Here is a 20752-nt window from a genome sequence, read left to right as displayed (position 1 = left end):
GAGACTGCTTTATTATGCATTATTCTCCATCAAGTGACTGATGCTAAGCTTTGTGAAGTCATCGATTCCTCCAGTTGATAAACGGGCGAGAGTCAAAACCTTCATCCTCGCTCCACCCAGCCCTCAGAGAGAGAGAGAGAGAGAGAGAGAGGCAGACAGGAGGGAGACAGTGGGAGGGAGAGGAACAGATCTGACACCATGAGGTATTTGTTCATTGTACCTAAACACTGAATCTATTTATAGATCAATTCTTGACGTTCATCGCTCAGAGCATTAACTGCAGTTGGTGAGAAAGTTCAAATCGAAATGACAAAATAATCCAATTTGGAAACGAACATTTCATCTTTTTTCCTACCTCAATACTAAAATGTCTGAATGAAACATATACAGTGTTATTGAACATGAATGGTCAATGAGTGTGCGACGTTTACGCAAGAGGTTTCTTGCCCAGCGTTCAGGATGGACAGAGGAGAAAGGCGCAGGAGAAGATGAGAAGAGTAGTAGAATAAGCTTGAGAACAGGTTGAAAAGCTTGAATGTTAAAAGGAGTCAGAGAAAAGAGTGAGTGGGCAAAAGACCGAGGAGAAAAAAAAGCAGAGACAGAGGTGGCGCAGAAGGCTATTTGACTCAACGGAAAAAACTGAGTTTAAGTGGAAGGCCAAATGAGTTATGAAGAGGCAAAAAAAAAAAGAAAAAGAAGAAGGTTCTGATAAATGGCAGTGAGTCGGAGGGAGAGTGAGGGGGCGAGCGGGGAGCGCATAACAGTGACTGACGGGCAGAAATAGAGAGAGAAAGAGAGAGAGACTATGAGGGGAATGAGAGCTCTGAAAAAGTGGCTGGAGAAATAAGGGGGTGACAGGATGAAGAATTAAATGACGAGGGGGGGGGGCAGGAGGGAGGAATGAAAAAATTCAATATACACAGCTGGAGGTTTAATGTAAGAATGGGAGGGAGAAGAAACTGGGATGATGGGAGTTAAGAGTTGATCTGTCATTGATAGAATGTCAAAGATATTCTATCTGCACAGTCGCACAGCAGGCTACGAGAAGATGAAGATGCTTGGACTAGGGGTAAAATAATTATTATTTTTAAATCTCATAGAACCTGATTTATTTTTGATTTTCACACATTTTTGCACATGCTGCATTGAAAAACTTACAGAAACTCTTTTATTCCCACTGCAATACGCATTTTAAACAAGGCTAAATAAGCAATGTTTTTTTTTTTAAATGCCGTGCATATGCGCATTTATGACCTGATGTGAGTGTGAATGTTTGTATGTTTTCATGTTGAGCCTCAACAAAAGGTAATTTTCTGTCACAATGTGATAGACAATAAAGTTTTTTGAATCTTTGAATCTTTGAATCTTGAAGCTGCCTTCTAATTTCTAATTTCAGTCTGTAATTATCTTTGTTTTTTTGGTTTGTATTCTATAGTGCATCTTTTTACAGTGTCATGAGTTCCTTGTATCTCTTTTGTTAATGACTGTCTGTTTATTGTAAAGACCTTTTTGTTGCCTTGTTTTTAAAAAAAGGTGCGTTACATACAACCTTTTGCTTTTCCTTCATCCTTACCTTGAGTTTTGTGGTGAAAGACTAAATGGACTGTGAGCCTGTGAATGTGCACCAACACTATAAAGACAGCACACTATCTCTCATACTCAGGGAGGTTTTTCCTGTTTGTGTGTGTGTGTGTGTGTGTGTGTTTGTGTGTCAGGGTGTGTGTGTGTCTGTATGGTGGTGTGTCAGGCTGGGAGATGATCCAAACATCTGATAGAGCGGTGTTCATCGCTCCGTCTCTCGTGGCTCTGCACTGACTGTTATTAAAAACTACAGAGTAATATCTGAGCTGTCAGTCATCTCACAGATTTAAGAGTGAGCCGAATTTCCAGAGCGCTACAGGCCTGGATAAATCACCATCAGCTCCCGGGGTCCTCAGGCGCTAAGCCGACACTCTGTAGTCTTTGCTAATAAACCCTCATCAAGATGGGGGATCTGCTTGGTTTGGTTTGCTGATTTGAGAATGTGTTAAAGCAACAGGAAATCCACCACATAACTTGTAAGAGTGGAATCAGCGCTGCCTTCAAGTGCTGCTGTAAATGCCACGATCATTACCATAAAGTGTAGAAGCTATGGAGAGATAAATATACCCGAGACGTGATGATCATCAGCCACAGTGAATGCCAGCTCTACATCCAGTGTGCATGTCAGACTTATATAGACCTTGTGTTTCATGCTCAGGTTCCTGATCATGAAGTCAAGATTAATCTGAGCACAACTAAATTATGTTGTTTGTTTTTACTATTAAACTTCACGCTCTAATTCTCGCTTTATCTGTTTAAAATCTTTGACAATGGACAATGGTCATTGGAGCTTAAGCTACAGTAACAGGTGCAAACAGGTCAGTCTTTACTCGCCCACTGTGTGAGGCAGAGAGAGAGAGAGAGAGAGAGAGAGAGAGAAAGAGAGAGGACTCCCTGCTGAGTGCATTACTTCATGTCTGATAACCTGTATGTATCTGAAGCAGCCTAAAGGCGGCGAGGGGCCGAGTCTGCAGATATTGAATTCACACTTTCATTCCTGATTCGGGTACGCAGACTATATTGCCACGGCAACTGGCTCGTCTCCCGCAGTAACCCATTTTCTAGTCTCCTGAAGTCAGGAGTGATGGCAGTCTCTTACTGACATCATTGAAATTCCTTTTGTGTGTGTGTGTGTGTGTGTGTGTGTGTGTGTGTGTGTGTGTGTGTGTGTGTGTGTGTGTGTGTGTGTGTGAGACAGGGATATGGAAGAAGTTGTTGCAGATTAGCTGTGCATATGTTGTGTGTGTGTGTGGCATGCATGTGCAGTGTGTGTGTTTGTGTGTGTGTGTGTGTGTGTGTGTTTGCAGCTTTTCTGGCATCTCAGCATTAAATCAGCTCAAAGGAAACCTCATGTGTGAGTTCCTGCATGTGCAGTCTTTTTGCTTTAGTGTGTATGTTGTTAGCTGTTATATATTTATTTACATATTTGTGAAATGCAACACAAGAGTGTCAGGGAGACATCATCATGAACCCATCTCCATCATTGTTCTTCGTATTTTATTTTGGAAGACAAGGAAGATGGAGACAAAAAATATCCACACAGTATATTCTAAACTAAGAGAAGTAGTCTGATGAACACAAACATAACAAATTAAAGAAATGAATGAAAATGTGTTTCTTAAATCCTTGACATTTTTCCAGATGTTAAAAAAAAGGTTGAGGAGGTTCAGCAATTTTAGAGCAATGTGGAGCTGTTGACTATGTAGTAAATTCGTCATTCCTTGACCATGAACAAAAGCGAATGTGTCACAAATCCAGCTGCACAAATTCTCGCTGTCACTGCTGCTTAATGCAGTGGGATGACTTTTTCCCTCTGTATCTAAATGAATTCTGTTGCTTTTTAGTTGTTTAGAAATAAGTCTGTGTGAGCTTTGTTTGGTTAATAAGCTTCAAAACATGAGTCACCATCACCTAAAGCCATGCTAGCTGCTGAGTGAGGCTGTGCTCAGGCATTTTGATACTAAGCAGGTCATTGTTTCAGACACATTGATGATACTCGGGCGAGTCGCCCAGGTATATTTACGGCCACCCAAGTAGGCTATATTTACCGACCTTTAAAAAAAATCCATATATAACCACCGTCCAAAAGAGAGAGAGATGCTGACGTCAGGTTCTGCCAACTTATTAGAGCAAAGCATGATACCTAGTTGTAAGAAATCAATTAACTTATTAGGATTTATTCTTCTGATAACAATGATTATCTGTCCACTTTTGATAGGATTCATCCAACAGCTGTTGACCCCGCCTCCCCTTATCAAACACAGGCTCCACACTAAAATCCTCCAATCTCACCGTGACTTGTTAGCACAACTGCCTGAGGTGCAAACTAAATGATACGAGCGCACCAAGAACGTGTGATCAAAACCGTCCCGCTCTTTAATTAATTTGTGGCGTTAATTAGATCGTCGTCTCAGAGGGGGAAACTGTTTGGAGTGGCAACAAGTTGAAACACTACAAGTCTGCTCTGCATCAGGGACACGCTGATGCTGCTTTATAGTCGTCTGTCTTAATGTGAGGAGAAGAGAAAATTAGGAGATAAACAACTATAGATTTAGTCTACCTTTGAATTGAACGAGCACTTCTCTGTCAACAAAAACTCATTTAATTCAAAACCATTTATAATGAGGCTTTTTTAAAAAGGGCATACAATTACATTTAAAGTCTGTGTGCATGTCCAGTATGGTGCTGTAACACAAACAAACTCATAACACAGCGAACAAACTATAAACACATGAAAATTGACACAGTTTTTCGACTTTTCTCCGTCTATCAACTTTGACTTCACAGGCTGTATTTTTTCTTGATTGATTCCCTCAGAGAGAGAGAGTGAAGAACACTTATTTCATTACACCTGCATTCAGCTTAAACACGGGGTGTTTCACCTTCAAACCGGGGTGGGAGCAGCGGGGAGAATTCCTGTCATTGTGCATGTTTGCTTCACTTATGCTTTGATTATAATGAAACAGGCTAATGGTCATTATCAGGGGCCAGAAATGGCTTTCATTAAGCTTCATTCTTCAAATAAGAAACAAAGTGGCTTCAAGGGACAAAGCCGAGCATGTAACGTCAGCTGCAGCTGAATACCTCATTATGTGTTCAAGCTAGTTACACGCTTTGTCTGCAGTTTGATGCATGGAGGCTGTATAGAGTTGCTGTACCTGAACTTTCCAATGGTAATCAATTGGCTGGTGCTCATAGATGAAACACTTTGACAACAGAGCTCGACCCACTGTTTGTAAAGAAAAAAATATGAATGCTTGGTACAGTTTTAAATGTCAAAAAAAGGGAGAAATAGACTAACACTGGGTTTTCGCTTTGTAAGTAATATACACAAGTGTAACATGTCACCTACAACATGAGTGTTTGGTGTGTATAAGAAGCTTTTGCAGCACCTTCACAGCTGATTTAATAGACACCTGCAGATCTGCGCCTGTGTGTCACCAACTTGTCGCAGGGGCCACTGCATAATTCATGGAGGAACGGCCGTGTTGCATGCGCTTTTGCATAACACTGCATTGCACTTGGCGCTCTGCTCCGAGGGCACTGAGGGAATATCTTCCTGAGCGATGTCCAACATTACGTAAAGTGGAGCTGCGGAGCATCAGCAGCGGCACCGGTGATGGATCAGGTTATAAATAGGCCTACTTTTTATCCAGCCGCCCACGCAGGTGGATGACACCTGCATACTCTGCTGCAGGGCCGAGCATTTATTGTGTAAACGCTGGGTTGGTGTGGTGAAACATTTCAGGATTGAAGAGGAAGAAGAAGGAGGGAAGGATATGAAGAAAGGGAGGAAATACCTTTTTTGGCGTGCAGGGGGAGAGCAAAAAAAAAAAAAAAAGTGTTCTCTTCACTTTCTTGTCCTCATTTCTCTCTCCAACCCCCTGAAATCTCACATTTCATTCTCTGCATTTTCCTGATTTTCATTCATCGCCCCTCCTCCTCCTCGTCCCCCTCTTCCACCCCCCCCCCTCCCCCCTGCATGGTTAGACTTTCACTCTCTCTCTCTCTCTCATTCACCCACTCTCTTTTTTTTCCACTGGCATCCTTTGATTTCTCAGACTCTTCGCCTTCTGTATCCACGTATATATATACTCCCCTCTTTCTCTCATTCTCGCTCTTTTCCTCTCTCTGTAAGCCACTTGTTACCATGGCAACTACACAATGGGCCTTATAAAGCTAATAAGAAGAGAGAGCAGGATGAGCAGAGTAGCAGAGGAAGAAGGGGGAGGAGGAGGAGATTTTTTTTTTAATGGAAATATAAATGGCTGCCAATCTATTCCTGTGTTTGAGCTTCAGGCAGAGAGAGAGAGAGAGAGAGAGGGAGAGAGAGAGAAACAAATAGGTGTATATATATATATATATATATATAATATATACAGTATTTAGAGTATATCTCAGGTTCTATCATAATGCTCTGCCTAACACGTGTTTCTATAAGTTGCAGTGATCAGACAGTGAGTGCTGTATCATCTCTTAGTGTTGATATATAATGTTACCTGTTTCAGTAAAAGTGCACATGAATGAAGAGGTCTTGTGTTTGACCAGCACCAATCATAACAAATTAAAATACACTCAGACAGAATTAGAGACACACATCTTTCCTGGTATGTCTGAAGTTGCAGCATTTTTTCATCAAAAGTTGTGTTTTACTAAAAAGGGAATGTTTTTTCTGTTTTTTTTTTTAAATTGAGAAAGATCAAAACAATGTTTGCAAGAAAGTCTTTACAATAAATGCAGGATCAACCCAAGTGTTTAAATGTAAGTTGGAGAAATGTTTTAGGACACTTTTAAGATAATGAGTGTCTTTCAGTGTTTTTTGGTGATTAAGTGGGTACAGCAGAGCGGTGATTAAACAGCACTGAATTTAAGTTCATTTCCTGGGCAGGTTGAGCTTCATTCATCGGCTGTTCAAAATCCTTTTTACTATCTGTTGTTTCCTCCTCTAACAATGTCTGGCTTTATGGTAGACAAGTTGACGACGGAGAACGGGGGAAGGAAAAGTAGCGAGTGTATACAGTAATGGGACATTTTAGCACACACTGCAAGTGAAATGGATTATTTTAGTAAAGTAGCGGCTTTAGCTCGTTGAGTGCAGCCGGTCTACTCCCCACAAGTTCTTACATGTTACAAAGAGCCACTCACACAAGATGCTCTGAAACCTACTTTCCTGCAGAGTACTTACATGTAAAAGTACTGATAAGTAGTACTTGTCGTGCTGTATTACTATTTATAAAAAAAACTCACCACTAGTGTCACTATGAACGTTTTCTTCTTAGGACCAAAATTTTAGAATTTAACATCCAAATAAAGAATAAACAATGGTGATGAAACTGTGTGATCAATATCTGCTCCTCTGTCTATGTCCTCAGAAGACATCAGACACACATCAGTGTCGGGCTCATGACTCATTAAGTGAGTTTCAAGAGGGAAATAAGACCCTCTTGTTACATAAACATAGAGGCAATGCTTCAATGAGAATCACAGACGAGGATCATTCAGTCAGTGTCTGCTTGTGCGCGCACCTGTGGATTGATAATGAATGTGAGCCACTACACACATCAAAGTCTAGCTGGGCCACTGAACTGGATGAAACACACACACACATAGAGTAGACACACACACACACACACACACACACACACACACACACACACACACACGCCTCCCGCCTGGTTGACTTCCCCTGCTTTCTCCTGCCGATGCCTGATAGCAGCGGGTGTGAGAGACAGTTGGAGTGAGAACCAGGTGAGAGAAGGAAGTATTCACCATCACATCCACATAATACCAACGCAGAAGGCCACCTCTTCGCCATGACAACGCGGAATCTCATTGCTATGGTAACAAATGAACCAAGCAAGCGAGCGAGCGAGTAGGAAATGACACAAAGGAAAGAAGTGAAGGTCAGGAGTCGACCAAGAGTGGCACGAGGACCTTGAAACACTTTCATGGTATCCCAGTGACGTGAAAAACACTTGAATTTATGTTCTTCTTCATGAATACTATAATCACTCTGTTATTATAATCTGCCCATATCTGGTGTATACAACACAGTACTACCTCCAAAGGAGAGAAACATTTGTTAACAGACATTTTTTTTTTAAATCATGGAGCTATATACAGACAAAACTAACAAATGCATGTGAATTCTAAACATGTTTGCATTATTTAGTACTTATGTTCCTACAAAATAAGTGGGAAAATGCCACATGTGCAGATTTAGCTGCCTTCATTATGAGATTCTTCAGAGAAAACACCTCCGTTCGTTAACAGAATATCCCTTTTGGTGGAGAAACTTGAGACTCAGCAGGGGGGCATCATTAGATGAAAGTCTCTTCATGAGTTTCATGTGGTCTGACAGTGAGAGGGTCGCCCCACAGGACCAAGAGAGCGTCTTCTGCTGATGTCTCGGAGTCTAGTTTTTTATAAGATATCCGGCAGAGATTTCCCTTGAAAGCGCTTGTTTGCTTCCTAATTTCCAGTGAAGCAGGCTTGAGACTCAATTACAAAATAAGAGTCATTTTCACCTCAGAAAACCTCTGAAGTGTCCCTCTACAAAGGAATGCCTTTTTTTATCACATTAAAAGTTTGTGAATTTTTAAGGTCAACCCTCTTTATGTGTATTTACATGTTGGTGAATTAGGCCTATACTATAACATGCTAATTCACACCACTGGACAACAGCAAACAGTCTTTATGGTGGTGACATATAAACTTATTTAGCACAAGAAAATCCTGAATGTGACAAACTTCACAGCCCCATCTACATTTATGGACGTTAACCTGAAAACATGAGTGAAGACCGGCGGCGCTAGCACCGCTAACATCCTGAAGGGTTTAGCCGTGTTAAATCAAATGATGGTTTTCTGAGTGTCTTCTTACCTTTAGACAAGATGACTCGTCTGAATATAAGTGACACAGACATTGGTAGCCAGGAACATCCATAATATGCCAGGACTCCCTTGAAAAAGAGGTTTTTAATCTCAATGGGACTTTCCTGGATAAATAAAGGTTAGATAAAAAATATGAATAGTGTTTTGTGTCTTCTGATATTTCCTCAACACTAAACTTCTCTTTTTGGTTTGCTGTCCTCTAACCTGGCAGTAACAGCAGCAGCAGCTCTGTCATTAATAAATCATGTTGTGTGGCCATAGATTTATCAAACCCACCTGACTTGATTTAAAGGTCAAAGCTATGCGCTCAATTTTCCTTGCTGCTTATTTCAACCTTTGGTTCCTAAACAGGCGACACTCATATCACTGGGAAGGTTTCATTCAAAAGAACGTGCGCTAAATTACCAAACGTATTTATGAAACTTATGTCATTATAGTTTATTTTTATTTGTTAATTTCTAATCTTCTTCTGAATCCCCTGAGAGAAATGTTTCATCTCTCCACAGCCCACCTGAGTCCAGAGTCCTTTCTTAGATTTGTTGTTGGCCTCCGAGGTGTTTGCCTCTTGGCTCACTTTTCATGTTTGACAGGAGGAGAAATATGATTTCATTTTCCGGGGACTCTGGGCGGGAGGATTAAAGCTTCATTTGCTTTCCGGGCTGAAAAGAGTTTAAACAACACTCAGGACAACAAAGAGAGAATGAAAGAAAAGGGCTGGGATATAAAAAAAAGAAGAGCAGCGATATAAAAGGCAGCTGAATGGTTAAAGAACGACTTCACAAGTCAAAGAGCATTTCAGAGACGTTCAATATATTGACCGTCAGAGTAAATGTGTATTTTATGAATAATTGATGCCCTAACTGAAGGGGGCTGACCAAACAACAACTCCCAAAGACACCAGTCTCGTATGTAAACAGTAGATGTTGGATTTTAAATTTTGACACAGATTTTGTGTTGAATAACCTCACTTCTTAATTTCACTCTCTGTCAATAACCACTCCGAGCGGAAAACAAACCATTAAAGCAACCATTCAAGAAAATACGACGAGTCGGAAAATCTCTAAATGTATTCCAAGTTTTTTCTCAAACACCCTCGAAATGTGACTCAAGCTTATTTTCAAACCTTGCATTTGTTTCTTGAACGCTAATATTTGCTGCTTTTGGTAATTAGCTTTGTTATATCTAACTAATTATAATCTGTTTAATTTATTAGACAAAGGCAAGCAAGCTGAATTTGTAAAAAGGGGACAATAAGAAGTTCTGATCTGACTGTTTCCTGACATTTAAAGGCCTACAGTATTGAATTCAGGAGCTCTGACAGTACAAATGTTCTCACTGTGATAGTTCCCTCGAGGAGGTTTCCCCACAGTAAGGCTGAAGATCAGGGACTGAATGTATTCCAGGAGGGCGAGCACCACTCACTCTCCCTGCTGCCAGACATTGCCATCTGTGACGGTAATTGCTTTCGCCCCCTCTAGTCTGTTCATTGAGTCTCACCTGTGAGCTGACAGTCGTCGTTGGAGCCCGCAGAGTCCTCCTGGTTGGGGCTGAGCGGGGGGCTGGCAGGGGGGCTGGTGCTGAAGCTGGCGTAGCCCAGGGACGAGCTCACCTCGCTGGGCTCGCAGCTGTGGTTGACCGGCCGCTGGACGTCCAGGGACGAGGACAGAGAGGTGCGCTGCTTGGGCTGAGGTCGAGACAGGAAGAAGAAAGAGAGAACAGTGAGAACTGAGGTTGTTTTCTTTGAATGGTCACAGGTGGATGTTACCTTCACCAAAGTCTTCCTATAAACCCATCTTTATTATGTGTATCCTCTTTTGGTTCTATTCTGTCAGAAGTCGTGAAGTTTTGTATTTCTGATTCGTCTCTAAAATGAATACCTTTATAAGTGTTTCAGTTCTGCATCGTTTCAGTCACAGTGTACTTTCTTTTAGGTGACTCAGTTATGTTTGTCCACATATAGTTTGTTGTTTTTGCTTATTTCAGTGTTTGCTGCCTCCTTAACCAAAAGTCCTTTAAAGACGGAAGGTGGAACACTATCATTTGACAACTAAATCTGATCACATTATGAAGACTTGCATGAAATTTGGAACAAACACTCCTCCACACAAGGTGAATTCTTCTTCTATCATCAGCAACTACATCATCAACAGCTTCTTCATCAGTATCATCCCACAGAATGTGGATGATCACTTCAAGCAAAGATAATGCCTGAATCAAACGACAGTCAGATAATCATTAAGTCTGATCAGTTGTGGGCACATTGCACTCACACAGACATATTCACATCCATAGAAACAGATTATTTACGTAATGTAGAAGCTGTATTTAAAGTGACACAAAAGAGAGACAGAAGTTAATGGAGATATGAACAGAGAGAGAGAGAGAGACACAATGAATGCTAAGAGCGAGTGAGACAGAGTGAGACAAAAAAGCGAGGTGGAGGACAACAGAAACTGTAGACTGGCATCTGGTAAACACATCTTACATAATGAGACATTTGCAGCTCTTAACAACCTGCTGCTTTGCTTCACAAACAGCTCAGGCAGTCAAAACCCTGCTGGTGTGTGTGTGTGTGTGTGTGTGTGTGTGTGTGTGTGTGTGTGTCTCAGTGTGTGTGCGTACATGTCGGAGGATGCAGGCAGAGTGAAAAAAATACAGTGAACCATAAAGGCAAAATAACAACTTGAAATATTAAGAGGCAGGGAACGTGACAGAACAACCTTCAGAAGACCTTCAATGTCGTGTGTTTGTGACGCGAGAGACAAAAAGTGAATCTTGAGGGAGAAGGAGAGGGGGCACAGGATATTAAAGGAAATGAAAGCAGAGGAGGAGAGGGGGTTCTTTTTTTTTTTGTGCATACTGCACGCAAGTGGGGCTTCAGAAAGACTGAAATGCACTGAGATCAAGAACAAGAGAAGGACATGAGAAATAAAGAAAATAGGACAGGACGACATGTTTTCACTTCATGGAGAAAACCAGGAAGGTGCGAGATTCGACGAGTGCACACGGAAGAACTGAAAACAGAAACAAAGAGCAGGAGGAAGAAATGATGGCTGGAGGTGAGAACGTTAAGTAGCAGGTGAAGGACATGCGGTAAGAGGCAGTATGGGAAGGAATGAAGAAAAGAAACAAGGTGCACTACAGGTGAAAAGAAAAAAAAAAAAGGAGAAGCAGACAATGTTCATCATTAAAAAAGAGAGAGGTGAGGGTGGATTAAGGCTGGGAGGAGAAACTGAAGGAAGAAGCAAATTAAGGAAAGAGGAGGAAAAGCAGGGAGAAGGAGGTGAGCAAAACAAGGCTGAAGGCATGATGCAAGCGACCAGTAATAAGTCTATTTTGGTGTTTGGACTGTAAACACACACATAGAAATGATATGTGAAAACACAATCCTGAGGAAGAAACAGCACTAAAAAGAGAAGGTTTTGCAAAATACGCTTTCTTTCTTCCTGTCAGTAGAGGGGATTGACAGCATGTTCATGTCTGGGTGATGAAGCTAACTTAGTTTAGCATGACAGAAAAGGGAAAAGTGTCTAAAATCTAACACCTGAGAGGTGCAGAGTCCCTCATAACACTTCCTACAAACCGGAATGCGGCACGGACAGTGAGATTTCTTTTTCCCCCCCTCGGTGGAGAGTTGGTCAGTTGGGAATAACACCAGATCCGCAGTATCCCCCGCAGACACCGAGGGATGTTTTAAGGACCAATGCATCAACAGAACAGGATCACAACATCCCAGAAATACAGTCGGGGGGAAAACGACAGTGATGAATGAGCCGAGCAGGGAATCACCCAAACCGAGCAAGGGCAGCGAGAATACGGAGTCTTCGTGTCCAAAAACCTGATTTATATTTTTGTCCTCTTTGGAATCAAAAGTATTCATGACTTTTGGAGAGAGAAAAACAAATGAATATTAAAACCCCTTAGCCTGCATCAAAACAGAACCTGAAGTGATCACTTTGCCGCAGGACAAAAAAAGAGCAGAAATTAATGAGATGAAACAGCAATCAACTGAGAATGATTGAACTGCTCTAGTGTGGTGTTTTTAAATGGAAGGGTGAGTCTCTGTGTGTGTGTGTGTGTGTGTGTGTGTGTGTGTGTGTGCCTCCTCTTTCCAGGCATCTCCTTTAAAGCACTTCAACTTTGCGTATTCATATCTCTTCATTCTGCACTTCTCTCTGTTTTGTGTCAGAGACTTTTTTTTTTTTTTTTTGCTTCTGCTTTCCAACAACTTAATGTGTTTTCTTTCTGGACCTCTGCTTAATAGGAGCTAACACACACTGACACATGCAAGAAAACACACACACACACACACACACACACACACACACACACACACACACACACACAATACTGTAGTTTTTCGGCTGAGGCTAAGCATTAACAATGCAAACGGGCAGCGGGCTAATGAACATGTCATGGCCGATTGGAAGGGGATTAATGAGCATAGACACACAATCACACGCAATCAAACACACACACACACACACATGAAGGCAGGTCCTCTATGCCTGACTAACCAACATCAAAAGACATTTTCTCCGCCAGGAACAGCATCCCCGGGGGGAAACATGCCATTTAACACTCCACTAGTGCGTGTGTGTTTGTGCTGGGGTGCTAATAAATGACACGCCTATTAGCTAAAAGATGTAATTCCTCACCTCGATTATCTGAGAGAGGGTGTGTGTGCTTGCACGCTTTGACTAAAAGCTCTGACTAAAGAGCTAATTTCTGTGAGAAACGGAGGAATTTTCTCCTCTAAATGATGACTACCAGGATAATCAGTTATCATAAAATGATCATGATTAAAGGGATCAGGGGTGTCTGTTTTTGATGAATGAAACTCCAGCCGTGCAGAATGTGCTGTACAAACCACGGCAGCAGTGCGAATAATAAATCATTAAAATTACTGCCTTGAATCTAACTCGTATATTAACGTGACGTAAGCAGGTCACTGTAAGTTAATTATGATGCTTTTAGTTCATGTTTGCTGTTTTTCATCTCTTCTGTTAACTGCAGCCCAAGACTTACTGATTTACATGTTAATGATGGTTTTTTTTTCAGTGTTTTTATTGCTGCCTATGGGTCTACATAGTTGAGTTGGGGAGGCCAATAGAGGCTATGTGGTAGGTATGGTGGCTGGGAAGTTCAAATCAAAATTACAAAGTGTGAAACAATTCTGCAAAGCCTGAGCCAAACTGACATTGTAATTTGGGTTTGAACTTCCCAGCCACCGCAGGTAGGGTAGGAAACACTGATGTTGTTAAAAACAGAGCCTCGGTCTGTAGAAGGTGGCGATGATGTTTGGGTTGCGTTGGAGGCTAACGGCTATGTGGTAGGTTAGGTCACATATCAGCAGCAAACGGGGGCATAATAGGGATGACGGGTTTCTTAACTGAGCGCTTATCATTTCAGAAGGGCTCAAGTATCTTGAGTTATTTTCTTTCACCCAGTGTTTTATTTCAATGTTCACAGAAAGATATGAGTCTAATCAGAGCAGAGAGGGTATAGAAAAATAAAACCGGTAAACATCCTTTTACCAAATAGCAATCCTAAAACTATTTCATACCATTCTTCTCTTCTTGATAGATTTTTCATTCCCTCTCGTTTCTTCACAGTTTTTCTTCTGAAGATTAAACTTGTTCAACTTTCTTTTGGAAAGACGTTTCTTTTTCTTTATTAAAGTTTCACACAGGTAAACCACTTTGGGCTCTGATACTTTTTGAGGCCATCTCAGTGACATTAACATATATATAGTGTTTCTCTCTTACGGCTCAAAGATGGGTTATATAGTAGAGTGAGAAGTCTGGCCTTTTATGGCACACATGCACCGTCCACCAGACAAGGACAGAGTCTATTTTGCCTTTTGTCAACAGTTACAAATACTTCAGTAAGTATTAAATTACAGTCATGAAAAACACATTGTACAGCTGACAAACGTAGATCAGTAGATCATCATGGCCTTTGCATGTGCTAGCTTAGAGAAACACTCTTGCTGGTCTTATACAATACAATAAAGGGTTTTGGAACATACTGTTGGATCTACATTAACACTTGAATGAATCAAGCACTTTTTATTATATTAAACATGTGAATTATTCAATTTAGGAGTTAAAGGGACAAACCAGTCCTTGTGTTTGGGTTCGGCTCGGCTCCTTTCTTTCAAACTCATTTTAAAACCATTTGAGGTTTTCCAGATTATGAGTCCTGCTTCTGACTCGTCTGCTTTGTCTTCCCTCCCATTATCTGCTTTCACTCCACTAAGTTTTTAGTGACACCTATAATCAAGCCAGATAAAAAAGAACTTCCCTTTGTCCATAATACAAAACTGTGGGAGTGAGGAAGCTTTATTTTCACTCAGTTGAACCTGAAGTCATGAACCTGCTGTCTCAAAGTAATGAAGCTGTTTTTCTTTGTGCCACGTTTACAGCAGCGCACACTATCTCAAATGTAGCGCAGAGACCACAGTTCTCTTGGCTCACAGCTAATGAGGTGGATGAACTGTTAGATTTATTAAAATCATCAAAATGCTTCGTACAAATCCTTTTAATACAGGAAGAATTAGCTCCGATGTGTAGCTGCCACGGGGGACTTTTAGCATTAGCTTAAGTCAGTTCAATTAGCAGTGTATGACCAACACCACTCCTCTGGGGCCGCCGGCACTCTGCTGGCTGAGAAAGCAAATCTTTTTTAACAACCACACACACACACACACATAAAGGTCTCCTATAGTTGTCGGAGTAACTTTAACACCCTGAGGTGGGGAGCAGAAAGCCAGCGGCTATGATGAGAGGAGCTGACCACGGTAGGTGAAAGTAAATTGATTTATTTTCTCTACTTTCAGTATTTTGTTCGCACCTCCACAGAGCCAGCTGCCATGATTGTGATTGTTTATTGATTGTGTGTGCGCGTGTGTCTATTTGTACATGTGTGGCCCTCGCACAGAATACAATATTGGCTCAATAAAGAGCGGGGCGCACATAGAGGGTAATAAACACAGCAATGTGCAGTTCTGTAATAACATGACGTGTGATTACACACAGATCAGAGACAAATTTGCCCGAAGATTAAGCGACTGCAGAAGCACTGTCAGAGGGCTCATCAGATGTCTGCGTGTGTGTATCCAGCACAAACACGGGGCTCAGCGGCCAACTGATTGATGAGTGTGAACATATTAATGAGCTCTGAATGCCAAAGTGATTAGTGATCCGTCTCTGTAAGCGTGTTTGTAAGAACAAATGTAGAAGTGAAACCAAAAATACTGAAAGCTCTACAAGTGAAATGATCATCAATAAATCAGAATCAAATATCAAGTCTTGATACAACTTTAGTTAGATTTATTTTGGAAATAAAAATAGCACACTTTTGAAAAGTGTAGGTCCAAACAATCCAACCCGATTTCAAGAAACTCTTTCTTCTGAGCTGAGACCGATTGAGGATGATGCTCTTTGAGTGACACGCTCAAACGCATGTTGACCATAGTTATTTGGTGCATAAAAAGGAGGGATTTTGTTGAAATGAAATGGGATGTAACCCATTTCTTAAAGCTCTTTACTGTATACACTCTGCTGTGTGAAAGTTGTGTCGTGTTCTGTACATTCACCGCTGAGTGCTGTACGTGTGTCTTTGCATTTTATCAACCATCGTGAAAGAGTTACATTTAATCTCTCCATGGAAAAACCAGAAACCAGTGAGCCTGCCTTATCTGCTCGTATACTCTGCTTGTACATCCAGGAAACCTATCTGCTCTCCCAGCCTCTTATAGTGTCATGTCCATATCTTGCATGTGCAGCAATAGATCTGAATGTGTGCAATGCATACTTCAGTATGTATGCATTCCTGCAGAAGTGTGCGAAGAGAAGGAGCAACGATCCCTGTAATCTCTCTTATTGTCAGGACAAATATATGTTTTACTGCCGTATGATGGTGCAGCAGGAATGATTTACATTGGATAAAGAGTTGGATAAACACAATAATGCAGAGTATACAACATATTTCATAAGGCAGTCCAACGCCTTATATCATTGCAATGTATGGGGATGAAAATCAGAAAGGATCTTAGCTTAGTTTAGCTTAGCTTAGCATAGGGGGCGGCACTAGCTCAGTCTGTAGGGACTTGGTTTCTGAACCGGAGGGTCTCCTGTTTAAACCAAAGGACGAAATATAGAAATTGATCTGGTTGCTGGAGAGGTTCCAGGTTGCTTTCCTAGTACTGCCTATGTGCCTTTGAGCAAGGCACTGAACACTCCCTGTGTAGCACAGGTCTGTGAGAAGCATGTCGCTCAATAACAGAGTGTAAACCAGAAAGTCCCCATGGCGATTAATAAAGCATGTCGAATTCTAAAAATCTACTTTTATCAAAACTTAATGCGTACCAACAGTAGCCCTGGTGTGCACCTCTCAATCATCATCATTGAGTCACAGAGCTGAGCACATATGTTTCTAAAAGATAAAGATCCTTGACATTCTTTTGAAAAATCCATGAACTCTTCAAAGACACTTTGAACCATCTGGATACAAAGACGACACATCTCATTCAAACCACGCGCTCTATTTTACGGAGGCAAACAAACAGTTTGACAATCCTTTTTGATGTGCCGATGATTTTATATTCTTTGTGTACAACGGGTTTGAAAAGTTGGAGGATTGTTTAAACCCCCCCTTAAGTGTCATAAAATGAGGTTCATGGGCTTTTCCAAAAAGAAATAGAGGGATTTATCTTTCATAAAAACAGGATGCTTTGGTCTGCGACTCCGTGTACGGCTAAAACATAAAGGCACAAAATGAGGCTGTTCTAATGCAACGGTCTTGAATCAGGAGGCTACTTTATGTAACAAGGTCTTATCTTCAATATGCATTTAGAAGACGGGGCTGAGGGAACATTGTCTACGCTCCAGGGTCTAAAATGCAAAGAGGTCACAACACGTTAAGTAGTGGTATTGAATTAAACCACTTAGACACTCAGAAAAGCAAAAAAGCTACAAAGTAGGACAGTGATGCAAAGAAAAGCTCCGTGATGCCGGGTTTCTCTGTCTGCTCTGCTTCTTCTCCATTATTATTCCCTCATTCTCCGTGTTCACATCCCATCTGCGGAAGAGTGTGATCAAGAGTGAGAGCAGATCTAACACGTCCTGCCGACAGTTTGGACAAGAAGCAAGAGATGTGGGAAATAGAAAGGCGACCCAAACATTAAGCCTCACATGGCCGGTGGGATCTCTTCATGCTCTCACAGAGTGGTCGTACGTCTTTATCAGCGGCCAGCTTGGTGGAAAAAAAAAAAAAACACAGCAGCAGCATTAGCGCCACATGAGCTGAATAATTTCTTTTAAACCCGGATTTAAAGAGATGAATTACTCAGAGAGCACATTTTTTTATTTAAAGCAACAGCCTCAAGGAGCCTAGTCACAGTGGGAGGGGGAATCACACTGTAAAAAAAAAAAAGAGTGTTAAATTAGGAATTGACTGAGTTATTTCGCTGATATTCAAAGGGTATCATACCAGTGGGTTACATAAGTCTACTTGTTTGAGGTCTAGTTTGATTGGGTAATACATTTAAGGTAAAAAAAAAGTGTGATTTAAATAAGATAGAAGGATCGAATGCCAAATTTATTGTAAGACATAGCGCTTGGATTTGAACAGGTACAAAGAGACGAGAGCACATATCCTTGCATCCTCGCCCTGGCTGAAAGTCATTTTTAAAGCCCAGAACGATTCGGCCCCAAGATATATTTCTGACCTTTTAACTCCCCATGTACCGTCACCGGCTTTGAGGTCCTATAATGCCGCTCTCCTGGTGGTTCCCAACTCTAGATTAAAAAACAGAGGTGACAGAGCGTTTTCCACCAGGACCCCCAGACTCTGGAAAAACCTCCCAGAGGAGATTAGGATGGCGAAAGTCGATATCATCATCTAAGTCTCCTCTTCAAACGCACTTTTAAAGTCTAGCCTTCCTGTGATCCTCTATTTCATCCTCCCACTTCATCTGTTCTGATTGTTATTTTATTATCATGTTTCATTCCTAAGTTTTTATTTTTTTTACTGTTTATTCTCTAGAATGTTTTTTAATTGATGGCACTTTGATTCCTTACTGATTTGTGATTAACACTCTCATGATTCTGTTTGTTGTTTCATCCTGTGAAGCACTTTGTAAACCTTGTTTTGGAAAGGTTATATCTGAATAACATTGAATTATTTAAGTGTTAGCTAGATAGCAGTTGACCATCAGAACACATCATGTGTTACAGTAAAAAACAACAGTAACCAGTGATAATGATCCTCTCTTTCTGCTGACTACTTCCCCTGTACGCCTTAAAGCACCAAATGAATATCCAACACAGCAAACATGAGGGACTGCAGCACTGCACTGTGCTCGTCTTTACATGCTGCAACGGTCATGTGCATGTTTGTGTGCATGCTAGCCCGAGGCATTAGCATACAGCACAGTGTGTTCTGATGAAACAGCCAGCGGGAGCACTAAAAACCAAATGAATTTCTACAGAATTAATTAGGAGCTATAAAAGTGAGATCTGGCGCTCCCTGATTATTCGCGCTTCCAAGTCAGGCGGAGGCCCCCGCTGCGATGCCCCCACGTGACTCCTATTTACACATAAGTTAGCATCCCAACGATAGGCAAGGACGCAAGGAAGGAAAGGGAACAATGTTCAGGTGATTAGAGGTCATTTAGTGGGTTCATAACAGATGAAGTTATGAGGAGCAGACGGTCTGTGGAGCCCTGAAACTTTCTCCAGGGTTTAGAAAGGAACATTTTTTTTTTTAATTATCTTTAATATGACGTTGATTTACATAATATGTATCTCAACCAACAGTCTGACCTTTAGCTTTAGCATCAGTTAAGTATTTTTAATGATTCATCACTAGACTTCTATTTTGTTCAGTCACATGTATGACTGACAGCTCTACCACCTGGCTACAGGGTGTCTTTGTCCTGCTCTGCTGCTGTGTATGTGTGTCCTGGTGGAAGGTCACCAGCAGGATGAGCTTACACTTTGCCCTCTAGTTCAGTCTCTCTGACCTGCTGGCTCTGACTCTGGTATTGTGGCAGGTCTGACTTCCAATGAGTGCTTTCCTCTTCGCTCCAGCGCTTATTCTACCCTCACCCAAACACTCATTACGTCGCTCAGTATACTGATAACACATTATCTAAAATAAATTACTTCTTGTAACGCCGGCTCGTGTCTGTCTCCCTTGTTTGTCACGATCTATGAGCCGGGCTGACACATGTCACCAGCAGACTGAGAAAACAACTTCCTTTAATGATCAAGGTGTGAAGCATTCACGCTGAGCTCGTGTCTGATACCATCCTCTCCCTGTGACACGAGCGAGACGACTGCATCACTATCCATCCTAATGAGGATGATGGTGTTACAGCTGAAATCCTCCATGATTACATTACTTATCTATTGTGTTCTTGTTCTTCTGCAAAAGGAGACCGGAGACCTTTCTGAGCATAACAGCAACAACCTTAACCTTAATCCTTAAAATAAATGAATGTTCCTCTCTTCTGATACGCATAGAGACTGTTTTGCATGTTTATTTTACATTATATCTTTTGTCCGAAAGATTTATCGCCTTGATCAATTCAAGTTGCAGTAGTTTTGTTGAATCCCACACAAACATTTATGAGTCATTTCTCCATCATTATTTCAGCAGTAGATGATGAACCCGCCTCAGCATCAGACTACCTGGACACTGCATGTTCCAAGACGTGTGGATTGAGCTTGTTCCTTAGATACCAAATATGACTAAGAAATAATAATATACTCAATGAAGCGCCACTACATATTGAATGTTTGTTTGTGTACATTTTCTACAGATATTCTAATGTACAGATTTTCTGGACATCCTTATGGTTATGACTAACTCCTTGAATCCTTCCTCTGATTGTGACTCAATCGAAAAAATTGAATTAAATCCACGTGTGTCTGCTCATACACATGGTTACATCGTTGGATTTATTTACTTTAACAATTTATGATACAAAGATTTACTTTGCCTTAAAAAAGAGACACCTGTGAGGGCTGAACTGACAGGTTAAGTGAAATGGGAATAAAGCTTAAAGTGGAAATGACACCAAACTGTTCCTCATAAGATATTGATGAGGAATCTGTTTTCTGTATTCACTGTATTGCAGTTTATTTTACAGGAACCCAGCAGGCTCAGAGATGATCTGAAACTGAGGACAGAGAGCTCGTCTGCATTGAGCAGCTGGATATGAGATGTAAAGGCAGACAAACACATCTGGAAGATTTCAATTATATCTA

General features: G+C 41.2%; 1 protein-coding gene across 2 annotated transcripts in view; it reads right to left on the bottom strand.

Annotated features, from left to right (window-relative positions):
- Positions 1–20752, bottom strand: part of anks1b (ankyrin repeat and sterile alpha motif domain containing 1B) — a 195320-nt gene that overhangs the window by 61140 nt on the left and 113428 nt on the right. For both annotated transcript variants that reach the window (XM_061029792.1, XM_061029793.1), the window contains exon 13: positions 9972–10158. In XM_061029792.1, coding sequence (XP_060885775.1) covers positions 9972–10158 — 187 coding nt within the window. The remainder of the gene's footprint in view (positions 1–9971; positions 10159–20752) is intronic.

This window comes from Labrus mixtus, chromosome 22 (genome assembly GCF_963584025.1).
Source record: "Labrus mixtus chromosome 22, fLabMix1.1, whole genome shotgun sequence".
Lineage (NCBI taxonomy): Eukaryota > Metazoa > Chordata > Actinopteri > Labriformes > Labridae > Labrus > Labrus mixtus.
The sequence above is the reverse complement of the archived record's forward strand: the minus strand, read 5'-3'. Positions and strand labels throughout refer to the sequence as shown.